The following is a 13,570-nucleotide window of genomic DNA, read 5'->3' as shown; positions in this document are numbered from 1 at the left end:
TGGCAGAAACGATAAGGTCTTCTTAGTGATTCCGGGATGGCTACATGGAGCTTAGAAAAATAGAGGGCTATGGGTAAAGCCTAGTTAATTCTAAGATAGGGACATGTTCAGCACAACTTTGTGGGCCGAAGGGCCTGTATTGTGCTGTAAGTTTTCTATGTTTCTATGTTTCTAACCTCTAACTCCTCACATTCCTGTCCCTAAACCCTAACCTGATCCCAACTCCCCGAACCCACATCTACAAACCTAAAAAATGGCCAACAGTACTGTTTACTGTGACCTCAACAGTAATTGCAGCTTGCTGTCATCTTGACTGGAGCTTATCCCAACATTCTCTTACAGCATCAAATTGTTTGTTAATAATGTTATGAAACACCCAGACAGTACATCTTGGAACACTAAAGTCACAGGGATTCATACTGATAGAGCATAGAAGCATGCCTGTTGACTCATTTACACTAGTGCTTCATTAACCCCATTTCATTCTCAACAACTCCCAATTCCATAGCCTACCCTAGCCCCACAAATTCTGCCACCCACCTTACTTACACACTAGGGGCAATTTACAGCAGACAATTAAGACAATCAACTTTAAAACCTTCACATCTTTGTGGGAGTAAATTGGAGAACATGGGGAAACAGACATGGTCAAACTCCACACACACAGTGCAAAGGTCAGAGCTGTCCTTGGTGGTGTGATTCACTGCGCTACCCAAATAAAAGTAAATTGTTACTGTAGCTGCCTTCCAACTCTTTCTTAAAATCACTGCTTTAACCATTTTGGACATCTTCCAAGTGCAAAACACCCAGTTTTTCTGGTCTATTTCAATGACAATGTCATAACTGGGAATTTGGGAATGGACCCAAATGCAAGACACAGACACTGAAGTACAAGGAACAGGACTACTAGAGTAGGGATGTGACAGGATAAAGACAAGGAACAGGGACAGGAACACAGACTTGGGCTAGGACATGGACAAGACAGGGAACCCGGGCAAGGAACTATGAACTAGGAGCCTGCGCTTGGACTCCAAGCCAGAGACTGGACAAGGACCCAGAACCTTGTTCTTGTTCTGGGCTCGGACCCCAGAACTAGGCAAGGACATGACATGGCTTCAGGACAGGATATGGCTGGGCTCTGTCTTCGGGCTCGAAGGCTGGGCTCTGGGTCTTCGGGCTCGAAGGCTGGGCTCTGGGTCTTCGGGCTCGAAGGCTGGGCTCTGGGTCTTCGGGCTCGAAAGCTGGGCGCTGGGTCTTCGGGTTCGAAGGCTGGGCTCTGGGTCTTCGGGCTCGAAGGCAGGGTTCTGGGTCTTCGGGCTCGAAGGCTGGGCTCTGGGTCTTCGGGCTCGAAGGCTGGGCTCTGGGTCTTCGGGCTTGAAGGCTGGGCGCTGGGTCTTCGGGTTCGAAGGCTGGGCTCTGGGTCTTCGGGCTCGAAGGCAGGGTTCCGGGTCTTCGGGCTCGAAGGCTGGGCTCTGGGTCTTCGGGCTCGAAGGCTGGGAGCTGGGTCTTGAGGCTTGAAGGCTGGAAGCTGGGTCTTGAGACTGCGGAGGCTGATAACTCGGAGGCTGGTAACTCGGAGACAAAGAATGAGCCTTCTAGCAAGCTGTAATCAGGAAGAATGTAGTAGGTAATTCTGTCTCCAACAGGGTCGTGCACATGCCTGATCCAAGCTAGCATCTGTTATATTACATCATTATCTGGGTGATGGACTGCAAAGATGTTGCCATCCCCTGTACCATGACAAATACTGATGACCATGGCCTCATGCAGATATTACTGTCAACAAAGTACTTCAAAAATATGTCAAAGGTATCAGTCCTCACAAAGGCAGCTCTTCACAGACAACCTCATAATTAACTTGTTAACACCCAGCCTATAGGAGCTGTTGAGTGTCCACAGTTTATATGCTGACCATATCTGTTTGCCATAATTGGTGCAAGTGGAGAGACTCTTGGTTTCTTCCCAAGAAGAGCCAGAACTGGTTTGATGAGAATGACAGGTAGATCAAGGAGATTTTTAACTATAAATGTAAGGCTTTCCTAGAAAGCTTCTCTTTTATTCAATGGGAAAAAAAGCTCTAAATGACCAAAATCCTGCAGAAAACCCAAGACGTAAAGAACACACCAAGCATCAGAGGCTCAGTATCTGACTGGTATGCAGTAAAAGTTAGCTTAGCTATGATAAAACATCCAAGGTATCATTTCACTGACAGCCAGGAACAGGGATCAGGGTTAAACACAAAGTGGATAGCATTGGAAGGACTTGACTTGATCTTGTCCATGACATTCCACAGCAAACTATTTAGTCCTGTCAGTCCCAAAGGCCATACCGAATCTCAAAAATACAAAGGCATCAGGAGCAGAAAAAATCTTCACTGAAATCCAAAAACTTAGTAACAAATCTATTCACATTGTCCACATCTGTGAAGAAGGGGATATATCAGCGTACATTAGAGATGCTATAATTGTGACCACAGTCAAGACAGGAAACGTCGACTGTGTTAACTTCAAAAAGGACTTCTTGCCTGCTTGTTGTCCGCTCATAAAAAGCCACCTCCAGAGTTCTCCTCACTTTGTTGTTTCAATTGCCAAGGAGGTGCCCCGCAAATACATATCTGTCCGTCAACGGGCAGAGTGGAGAGGATTTCATCATGTGATAACTCCAAAAATAACGCATGAAATGGCACCAACCAGTGTAAATAATCTTCAATCTCACTTAATCCTTTAACTTCAACAATCAGGAAAACCTTCCATAAATTTGACTACGCACAAAAATTTGTCTCCATTCATATTTGCACCAAGATGGCATGCAAGATATAATACTATTCATTTTGGCCTATAGAACCTACCTCAATGAAGATAGACATCAAAAATGCTACATACTTGTCCCTACATTTTTCTTGATCTTTCTCAAACCATCATCGGACATCACCACAGTAAAGGTCCTGATCTTTTTTTTGGAATTATTGGTAAACAATTTAACCTATGGGGAATATATTCCAGAGCCAAGATAATCTGAAGCTCAAGGTTGAACTGCAGCATAGTATGTAAATGGAGGAAGAACTCCCTGACTAGAACCTGGTGTGTAAACCGAAGTAGAACTCCCTGATGAGAAGTTGGTGTGTAAATGGAGGAAGAACTCTCTGATGAGAAGTTGATGTGAAATGGAAGCAGAACTCTCTGATGAGAAGCTGGTGTGCATAATGGAGGAAAAACTCCCTGATGAGAAGCTAGTGTGTAAACAGAGGCAGCACTCTCTGATGAGAAGCTGGTGTTTAAATGGAGGTAGAACCCAATGATGAGAAGCTGGTGTGTAAATGGAAGCAGAGCTCTCTGATGAGAAGCTGGAGTGTAAATGGAAGAAGAACTCCCTGATGAGAAGCTGGTGTGTAAACGGAGGCAGAAGTCTCTGACGAGAGGCTTGTGTGTAAATGGAGGAAGAACTCCCTGATGAGAAGATGGTGTGTAAACGGAGGTAAAATTACCTGTCGAGAAGCTGGTGTGTAAATGGAGGTAGAACACATTGACAAGAAGCTGGTGTGTAAATGGAGAAAGAGCTCCCTGATGAGAAGCTGGTGTGTAAGTGGAGGTAGAACTCCCTGATAAGAAGGTGGTGTGTAAATGGAGACAGAAGTCTCCGGTGAGAAGCTGGTGTGCATAATGGAGGAACAACTCCCTGATGAGAAGCTAGTGTGTAAACGGAGGAAGTACTCGTTGATGAGAAGCTGGTATGTAAATGGAGGAAGAAATCTCTGATGAGTAGCTGGAGTTTAAACGGAGGCAGAACTTCCTGATGAGAAGCTGGTGGGTAAATGTTGGTAAAACTCCCTGATGAGAAGCTGGTGTGCAAATGGAGGCAGAACTCTCTAATGAGTAGCTTGTGTGAAAATAGAGGAAGAACTCAATGATGAGAAGCTGGTGTGTAAATGGAGGCAGAACTCTCTGCCAAGTATCTAGTGTGTAAATGGAGGCAGAAAACAGTGATGAAAATATGGTATGTAAACGGATTAAGAACTCCCCGATGAGAAGCTGGTGTGTAAATAGAGGTAGAACACCCTGATCAGAAGCTGGTGTGTAAACGGAGGCAGAACTCCCTGATCAGTAGTAGGTGTGTAAGCGAATGAGGAACTCCCCTATGAGAAGCTGGCGTGTAAATGCAGGCGAACTCGTTGATGAGAATCTGGTATGTTAACGGAGGAAGAATTCCCTGATGGGTGGCTGGTGTGCAAATGGCGGAAGAGCACCTTGATGAGAAGCTGGTGTGTAAATGGAGGTAAACTCCCTGACGAGAAGCTGGTGTGTAAATGGAGGGAGAACTCTCTGACAAGATGTCTGTGTGTAAATGGAGGTAGAACTCCCTTACGAGAAGATGGTGTGTAAATCGAGAAACAGCTCCCTGATGAGAAGCTGGTGTGTAAGTGGCGGTAAAACTCTCTGATGAGAAGGTGGTGTGTAAATGGAGACAGAACTCTCTGCCAAGAATTGAGTGTGTAAGTGGAGGCAGAAATGGTTGATGAAAATATATTTTGCAAACGGATTAAGAACTCCCCGATGGGAAGGTGGTGTGCAAATGGAGGAAGAGCTGCCTGATGAGAAGCTGGCATCTAAATGGAGGTAAAATTCCCTGATGAGAAGCTGGCGTCTAAACGGAGGCTGAACTCTCTGATGAGAAGCTGGTGTGTAAATGGAGGTAGAACACCCTGATCAGAAGCTGGTGTGTAAACGGAGGGAGAACTCTCTGACAAGGTGCCTGTGTGTAAATCGAGGTAGAACTCCCTGATGAGACGTTGGTGTGTAAATGGATGCATTAATCTCTGACGAAAGCTGATGTGTAAAAAGAGGAAGAGCTCTCCAATGAAAAGCTGTTGTGCGAATGGAGGAAGAACTTCCCAATGAGAAGCTGATAAGTAAACGGAGGCAGAACACTCTGATGAGAAGCTTGTATGTAAATGGAGGCAGAGCTCCGTGATGAGAAGCTGGTGGGTAAATGGAGGTAGAACTTCCTGATGAGAAGCTGGTGTGTAAATGGAGGTAGAACACCCTGATGAGAAGCTGGTGTGTAAACGGAGGCAGGACAATCTGATGAGAAGCTGGCGTCTAAAAGGAGGGAAAACTCCCTGAAGAGAAGCTGGCGTCTAAATGGAGGAAGAACTCTCAGATGAGAAGTTGTGGGTAAACGGAGGTAGAACTCCCTGATGAGATGCTTGTGTGTAAATGTGGGTAGAACTCGATGATGAGAAGCTGGTGTGTAAACCGACGAAGAGCTCCCTGAAGAGAAGCTTGTGTGTAAATGGAGGTATAACTCCCTGACAGAAAGCTAGTGCGTAAATGGAGGTAAAAGACAATGATGAGAAGCTGGTATGTAAATGGAGGAAGAACTCCCTGATGAAAAGCTGGAGTGAAAACAGAGGCAGAACTTCCTGATGAGAAGCTGGTGTGTAAATAGAGATAGAACTCCCCGATAAGAAGCCGATGTGTAAACGGAGGAAGAGCTCCCTGATGAGAAGCTTGTGTGTAAATGGAGGAAGAACTCCCTGATGAAAAGCTGGAGTGAAAACAGAGGCAGAACTTCCTGATGAGAAGCTGGTGTGTAAATAGAGATAGAACTCCCCGATAAGAAGCCGATGTGTAAACTGAGGAAGAGCTCCCTGATGAGAAGCTTGTGTGTAAATGGAGGAAGAACACCCTTACGAGAAGATGGTGTGTAAATCAAGAAAGAGCTCCCTGATGAGAAGCTGGTGTGTAAATGGCGGTAGAACTCCGGGATGAGAAGCTGGTGGGTAAATGTTGGTAGAACTCCCTGATGAGAAGCTGGTGTGTAAGTGGAGGCAGAACTCTCTAATGAGTAGCTGGTGTGTAAACGGAGGGAGAACTCTCTGACAAGGTGCCTGTGTGTAAATCGAGGTAGAACTCCCTGATGAGACGTTGGTGTGTAAATGGATGCATTAATCTCTGACGAAAGCTGATGTGTAAAAAGAGGAAGAGCTCTCCAATGAAAAGCTGTTGTGCGAATGGAGGAAGAACTTCCCAATGAGAAGCTGATAAGTAAACGGAGGCAGAACACTCTGATGAGAAGCTTGTATGTAAATGGAGGCAGAGCTCCGTGATGAGAAGCTGGTGGGTAAATGGAGGTAGAACTTCCTGATGAGAAGCTGGTGTGTAAATGGAGGTAGAACACCCTGATGAGAAGCTGGTGTGTAAACGGAGGCAGGACAATCTGATGAGAAGCTGGCGTCTAAAAGGAGGGAAAACTCCCTGAAGAGAAGCTGGCGTCTAAATGGAGGAAGAACTCTCAGATGAGAAGTTGTGGGTAAACGGAGGTAGAACTCCCTGATGAGATGCTTGTGTGTAAATGTGGGTAGAACTCGATGATGAGAAGCTGGTGTGTAAACCGACGAAGAGCTCCCTGAAGAGAAGCTTGTGTGTAAATGGAGGTATAACTCCCTGACAGAAAGCTAGTGCGTAAATGGAGGTAAAAGACAATGATGAGAAGCTGGTATGTAAATGGAGGAAGAACTCCCTGATGAAAAGCTGGAGTGAAAACAGAGGCAGAACTTCCTGATGAGAAGCTGGTGTGTAAATAGAGATAGAACTCCCCGATAAGAAGCCGATGTGTAAACGGAGGAAGAGCTCCCTGATGAGAAGCTTGTGTGTAAATGGAGGAAGAACTCCCTGATGAAAAGCTGGAGTGAAAACAGAGGCAGAACTTCCTGATGAGAAGCTGGTGTGTAAATAGAGATAGAACTCCCCGATAAGAAGCCGATGTGTAAACTGAGGAAGAGCTCCCTGATGAGAAGCTTGTGTGTAAATGGAGGAAGAACACCCTTACGAGAAGATGGTGTGTAAATCAAGAAAGAGCTCCCTGATGAGAAGCTGGTGTGTAAATGGCGGTAGAACTCCGGGATGAGAAGCTGGTGGGTAAATGTTGGTAGAACTCCCTGATGAGAAGCTGGTGTGTAAGTGGAGGCAGAACTCTCTAATGAGTAGCTGGTGTGTAAACGGAGGGAGAACTCTCTGACAAGGTGCCTGTGTGTAAATCGAGATAGAACTCCCTGATGAGACGTTGGTGTGTAAATGGATGCATTAATCTCTGACGAAAGCTGATGTGTAAAAAGAGGAAGAGCTCTCCAATGAAAAGCTGTTGTGCGAATGGAGGAAGAACTTCCCAATGAGAAGCTGATAAGTAAACGGAGGCAGAACACTCTGATGAGAAGCTTGTATGTAAATGGAGGCAGAGCTCCGTGATGAGAAGCTGGTGGGTAAATGGAGGTAGAACTTCCTGATGAGAAGCTGGTGTGTAAATGGAGGTAGAACACCCTGATGAGAAGCTGGTGTGTAAACGGAGGCAGGACAATCTGATGAGAAGCTGGCGTCTAAAAGGAGGGAAAACTCCCTGAAGAGAAGCTGGCGTCTAAATGGAGGAAGAACTCTCAGATGAGAAGTTGTGGGTAAACGGAGGTAGAACTCCCTGATGAGATGCTTGTGTGTAAATGTGGGTAGAACTCGATGACGAGAAGCTGGTGTGTAAACCGACGAAGAGCTCCCTGAAGAGAAGCTTGTGTGTAAATGGAGGTATAACTCCCTGACAGAAAGCTAGTGCGTAAATGGAGGTAAAAGACAATGATGAGAAGCTGGTATGTAAATGGCGGAAGAACTCCCTGATGAAAAGCTGGAGTGAAAACAGAGGCAGAACTTCCTGATGAGAAGCTGGTGTGTAAATAGAGATAGAACTCCCCGATAAGAAGCCGATGTGTAAACGGAGGAAGAGCTCCCTGATGAGAAGCTTGTGTGTAAATGGAGGAAGAACTCCCTGATGAAAAGCTGGAGTGAAAACAGAGGCAGAACTTCCTGATGAGAAGCTGGTGTGTAAATAGAGATAGAACTCCCCGATAAGAAGCCGATGTGTAAACTGAGGAAGAGCTCCCTGATGAGAAGCTTGTGTGTAAATGGAGGAAGAACACCCTTACGAGAAGATGGTGTGTAAATCAAGAAAGAGCTCCCTGATGAGAAGCTGGTGTGTAAATGGCGGTAGAACTCCGGGATGAGAAGCTGGTGGGTAAATGTTGGTAGAACTCCCTGATGAGAAGCTGGTGTGTAAGTGGAGGCAGAACTCTCTAATGAGTAGCTGGTGTGTAAACGGAGGGAGAACTCTCTGACAAGATGTCTGTGTGTAAATGCAGGTAGAACCTGATGAGAAGCTGGTGTGTAAACGGAGGCAGGACAATGTGATGAGAAGCTGGCGTCTAAATGGAGGGAAAACTCCCGGATGAGAAGCTGGCGTCTAAACGGAGGAAGAACTCTCAGATGAGAAGTTGTGTGTAAACGGAGGTAGAACTCCCTGATGAGACGCTTGTGTGTAAATGTGGGTCGAACTCGCTGATGAGAAACTGGTGTGCAAACCGAGGAAGAGCTCTCTGATGAGAAGCTTTTGTGTAAATGGAGGTATAACTCCCTGACAGAAAGCTGGTGCGTAAATGGAGGTAGAAGACAATGATTAGAAGCTGGTATGTAAATAGAGGAAGAACTTCCTGATGAAAAGCTGGAGTGAAATCGGAGGCAGAACTCCCTGATGAGAAGCTGGTGTGTAAATAGAGATAGAACTCCCCGATAAGAAGCCGATGTGTAAACGGAGGAAGAGCTCCCTGATGAGAAGCTTGTGTGTAAATGGAGGAAGAACACCCTTACAAGAAGATGGTTTGTAAATCAAGAAAGAGCTCCCTGATGAGAAGCTGGTGTGTAAGTGGCGGTAGAACTCCGGGATGAGAAGCTGGTGTGTAAATGGAGGCAAATCTCTCTGGTGAGAAGCTGGTGTCCATAATGGAGGAACAACTCCCTGATGAGAAGCTGCTGTGTAAACAGAGGCAGAATTCTCTGACTAGAAGCTGGTGTGTAAAAGGTGGTAGAGCTCCCTGATGTGAAGCTTTCTGCTAAAAGGAAGCAGAACTCTCTGATGAGTAGCAGGTGTGTAAATGGAGGAAGAACTCCGTAACGTGAAAATGGTGTGCAAATAGACAGAACTGCCTGTCGGGAAGCTGGTGTTTAAATGGTGGCAGAACTCGTTGATGAGAATCTGGTATGTAAACGGAGGAAGAATTCCCAGATGGGAAGCTTATGTGTAAATGGAGTAAGAGCTCCCTGATGAGAAGCTGGTGTGTAAATGGAGGGAGAATTCGCTGACAAGATGCTGGTGTGTAAATGGAGGTAGAACACCGTGATGAGAAGCTGGTGTGTAAACGGAGGCAGGACACTTTGATCAGAAGCTGGCGTCTAAATGGAGGGAAAACTCCCTGATGAGAAGCTGGCCTCTAAACGGAGGAAGAACTCTCAGATGAGAAGTTGTGTGTAAACGGAGGTAGAACTCCCTGATGAGAAGCTGCTGTGTAAACAGAGGCAGAATTCTCTGACTAGAAGCTGGTGTGTAAAAGGTGGTAGAGCTCCCTGATGTGAAGCTTTCTGCTAAAAGGAAGCAGAACTCTCTGATGAGTAGCAGGTGTGTAAATGGAGGAAGAACTCCGTAACGTGAAAATGGTGTGCAAATAGACAGAACTGCCTGTCGGGAAGCTGGTGTTTAAATGGTGGCAGAACTCGTTGATGAGAATCTGGTATGTAAACGGAGGAAGAATTCCCAGATGGGAAGCTTATGTGTAAATGGAGTAAGAGCTCCCTGATGAGAAGCTGGTGTGTAAATGGAGGGAGAATTCGCTGACAAGATGCTGGTGTGTAAATGGAGGTAGAACACCGTGATGAGAAGCTGGTGTGTAAACGGAGGCAGGACACTTTGATCAGAAGCTGGCGTCTAAATGGAGGGAAAACTCCCTGATGAGAAGCTGGCCTCTAAACGGAGGAAGAACTCTCAGATGAGAAGTTGTGTGTAAACGGAGGTAGAACTCCCTGATGAGACGCTTGTGTGTAAATGTGGGTAGAACTCGCTGACGAGAAGCTGGTGTGTAAATGGTATAACTCCCTGACAGAAAGCTGGTGTGTAAATGGAGGTAGAAGACAATGATGAGAAGCTGGTATGTAAATGGAGGAAGAAATCCCTGATGAAAAGCTGGAGTGAAAACAGAGGCAGAACTCCCTGATGTGAAGCTGGTGTGTAAATAGAGATAAAACTCCCCGATAAGAAGCCGATGTGTAAACGGAGGAAGAGCTCCCTGATGAGAAGCTTGTGTGTAAATGGAGGAAGAACACCCTTACGAGAAGATAGTGTGTAAATCAAGAAAGAGCTCCCTGATGAGAAGCTGGTGTGTAAGCGGCGGTAGAACTCCGGGATGAGAAGCTGGTGTGTAAATGGAGGCAGATCTCTCTGGTGAGAAGCTGGTGTCCATGATGGAGGAACAACTCCCTGATGAGAAGCTAGTATGTAAACGGAGGAAGTACTCGTTGATGAGAATCTGGTATGTAAATGGAGGAAGAAATCTCTGATGAGTAGCTGGAGTTTAAACGGAGGCAGAACTTCCTGATGAAAAGTTGGTGGGTAAATGTTGGTCGAGCTCCCCGATGAGAAGCTGGTGTGTAAATGGAGGTATAACTCCCTGACAGAAAGCTTGTGTGTAAATGGAGGTAGAAGACAATGATTAGAAGCTGGTATGTAAATAGAGGAAGAACTCCCTGATGAAAAGCTGGAGTGAAATCGGAGGCAGAACTCCCTGATGAGAAGCTGGTGTGTAAATGGAGGAAGAACACCCTTACAAGAAGATGGTTTGTAAATGAAGAAAGAGCTCCCTGATGAGAAGCTGGCGTGTAAGTGGCGGTAGAACTCCGGGATGAGAAGCTAGTGTGTAAATGGAGGCTAATCTCTCTGGTGAGAAGCTGGTGTCCATAATGGAGGAACAACTCCCTGATGAGAAGCTGGTGTGTAAACGGAGGCAGTACTCGTTGATGAGAATCTGGTATGTAAATGGAGGAAGAAATCACTGATGAGTAGCTGGAGGTTAAACGGAGGCAGAACTGCCTGCTGAGAAGCCGGTGGGTAAATGGTGGTAGAACTCCCTGATGAGAAGCTGGTGTGTAAGTGGAGGCAGAACTCTCCAAAGAGCAGCTGGTGTGTAAATGGAGGGAGAATTCTCTGACAAGAAGCTGGTGTGTAAATGGAGGTAGAACACCCTGATGAGAAGCTGGTGTGTAAACAGAGGCAGGACAATCTGATCAGAAGCTGGCGTCTAAATGGAGGGAAAACTCTCAGATGAGAAGCTGGCGTCGAAACGGAGGAAGAACTCACAGATGAGAAGTTGTGGGTAAACGGAGGTAGAACTCCCTGATGAGATGCTTGTGTGTAAATGTGGGTAGAACTCGCTGACGAGAAGCTGGTGTGTAAACCGAGGAAGAGCTCCCTGATGAGAAGCTTGTGTGTAAATGGTATAACTCCCTGACAGAAAGCTGGTGCGTAAATGGAGGTAGAAGACAATGATGAGAAGCTGGTATGTAAATGGAGGAAGAGCTCTCTGATGAAAAGCTGGAGTGAAAACGGAGGCAGAACTCCCTGATGAGAAGCTGGTGTGTAAATAGAGATAAAACTCCCCGATGAGAAGCCGATGTGTAAACGGAGGAAGAGCTCCCTGATGAGAAGCTTGTGTGTAAATGGAGGAAGAACACCCTTACGAGAAGATGGTGTGTAAATCAGGAAAGAGCTCCCTGATGAGAAGCTGGTGTGTAAGTGGCGGTAGAACTCAGGGATGATAAGCTGGTGTGTAAATGGAGGCAGATCTCTCTGGTGAGAAGCTGGTGTCCATGATGGAGGAACAACTCCCTGATGAGAAGTTAGTGTGTAAACGAAGGAAGTACTCATTGATGAGAATCTGGTATGTAAATGGAGGAAGAAATCTCTGATGAGAAGCTGGTGGGTAAATGTTGGTAAAACTCCCTGATGAGAAGCTGGTATGTAAATGGAGACAGAACTCTCTAATGATTAGCTGGTGTGTAAATGGAGGCAGAACTCTCTAATGAGAAGCTGGTGTGTAAATGGAGGCAGAACTCTCTAATGAGTAGCTTGTGTGAAAATAGAGGTAGAACACCCTGATCAGAAGCTGGTGTGTAAACAGAGGCAGAACTCCCTGATGAGTAGTAGGTGTGTAAGCGAATGAGGAACTCCCCTATGAGAAGCTGGTGTGTAAATGCAGGCGGAACTCGTTGACGAGAATCTGGTATGTTAACGGAGGAAGAATTCCCTGATGGGTGGCTGGTGTGCAAATGGCAGAAGAGCACCCTGATGAGAAGCTGGTGTGTAAATGGTGGTAAACTCCCTGACGAGAAGCTGGTGTGTAAATGGAGGGAGAACTCCGTAATGTGAAGGTGGTGTGCAAATAGACGCAGAACTGCCTGTCGGGAAACTGGAGTTTAAAAGGAGGCAGAACTTGTTGATGAGAATCCGGTGTGTAAACAGAGGAAGAATTCCCAGATGAGATGCTTGTGTGTAAATGGAGTAAGAGCTCCCTGATGAGAAGCTGGTGTGTAGATGGAGGGAGAATTCTCTGACAAGATGCTGGTGTGTAAATGGAGGTAGAACACCCTGATGAGAAGTTGGTGTGTAAACAGAGGAAGAACTCTCAGATGAGAAGTTGTGTGTCAACGGAGGTAGAACTCCCTGATGAGACACTTGTGTGTAAATGTGGGTAGAACTCGCTGACGAGAAGCTGGTGTGTAAACCGAGGATGAGCTCCCTGATGAGAAGCATGTGTGCAAATGGAGGTATAACTCCCTGACAGAAAGCTGGTGTGTAATCGGAGGTAGAAGACAATGATGAGAAGCTGATATGTAAATGGAGGAAGAACTCCCTGATGAAAAGCTGGAGTGAAAACGGAGGCAGAACTCCCTGATGAGAAGCTGGTGTGTAAATAGAGATAAAACTCCCCGATAAGAAGCTGATGTGTAAACGGAGGAAGAGCTCCCTGATGAGAAGCTTGTGTGTCAATGGAGGAAGAACACCCATACGAGAAAATGGTGTGTAAATCAAGAAAGAGCTCCCTGATGAGAAGCTGGTGTGTAAGTGGCGGTAAAACTCCGGGATGAGAAGCTGGTGTGTAAATGGAGGCAGATCTCTCTGGTGAGAAGCTGGTGTCCATGATGGAGTAACAACTCCCTGATGAGAAGCTAGCGTGTAAACGGAGGAAGTACTCGTTGATGAGAATCTGGTATGTAAATGGAGGAAGAAATCTCTGATGAGTAGCTGGAGTTGAAACGGAGACAGAGCTCCCTGATGAGTAGCTGGTGTATAAATGGAGGCAGGCTCTCTGGTGAGAAGCTGGTGTCCATGATGGAGGAATAACTCCCTGATGAGAAGCTAGTGTGTAAACGGAGGAAGTACTCGTTGATGAGAATCTGGTATGTAAATGGAAGAAAAAATGTCTGCTGAGTAGCTGAAGTTTAAACGGAGGCAGAATTTCCAGATGAGAAGCTGGTGGGTAAATGTTGGTAGAACTCCGTGATGAGAAGCTGGTGTGTAAATGGAGGCAGAACTCTCTGCCAAGAATCTAGTGTGTAAATGGAGGCAGAAAATGGTGATGAAAATATGGTATGTAAACGGATTAAGAACTCCCCGATGAGAAGCTGATGTTTAAATAGAGGCAGAACTC

General features: G+C 46.0%; 1 protein-coding gene across 1 annotated transcript; it reads right to left on the bottom strand.

The window, feature by feature from the left end:
- Positions 1 to 1,115: 1,115 nt before the first annotated feature.
- On the bottom strand, positions 1,116 to 1,727 carry LOC134349927 (zinc finger protein 768-like). The gene is made up of 2 exons (XM_063054885.1): positions 1,690 to 1,727; positions 1,116 to 1,572 (listed from the first exon to the last, which is right to left on the bottom strand). Exons 1-2 carry the CDS (start codon positions 1,725 to 1,727, stop codon positions 1,116 to 1,118), a joined length of 495 nt encoding a protein of 164 aa, XP_062910955.1.
- Between the last annotated feature and the right edge of the window lie 11,843 nt (positions 1,728 to 13,570).

Source organism: Mobula hypostoma, chromosome 7 (genome assembly GCF_963921235.1).
Source record: "Mobula hypostoma chromosome 7, sMobHyp1.1, whole genome shotgun sequence".
Classification (NCBI taxonomy): Eukaryota; Metazoa; Chordata; class Chondrichthyes; order Myliobatiformes; family Myliobatidae; genus Mobula; species Mobula hypostoma.
Note: the sequence above shows the minus strand (reverse complement) of the source record. Positions and strands in the feature narration are given on the sequence as shown.

Excerpts from the sequence above, each read along its gene's own strand:
- LOC134349927 (XM_063054885.1), bottom strand. The coding sequence starts at position 1,727 with ATGGCAACATCTTTGCAGTCCATCACCCAGATAATGAT. Across the intron at positions 1,573-1,689 it reads TCCATCACCCAGATAATGAT|TTACCAGCCTCCGAGTTATC; the intron begins GTAATATAACAG and ends TTTGTCTCCGAG.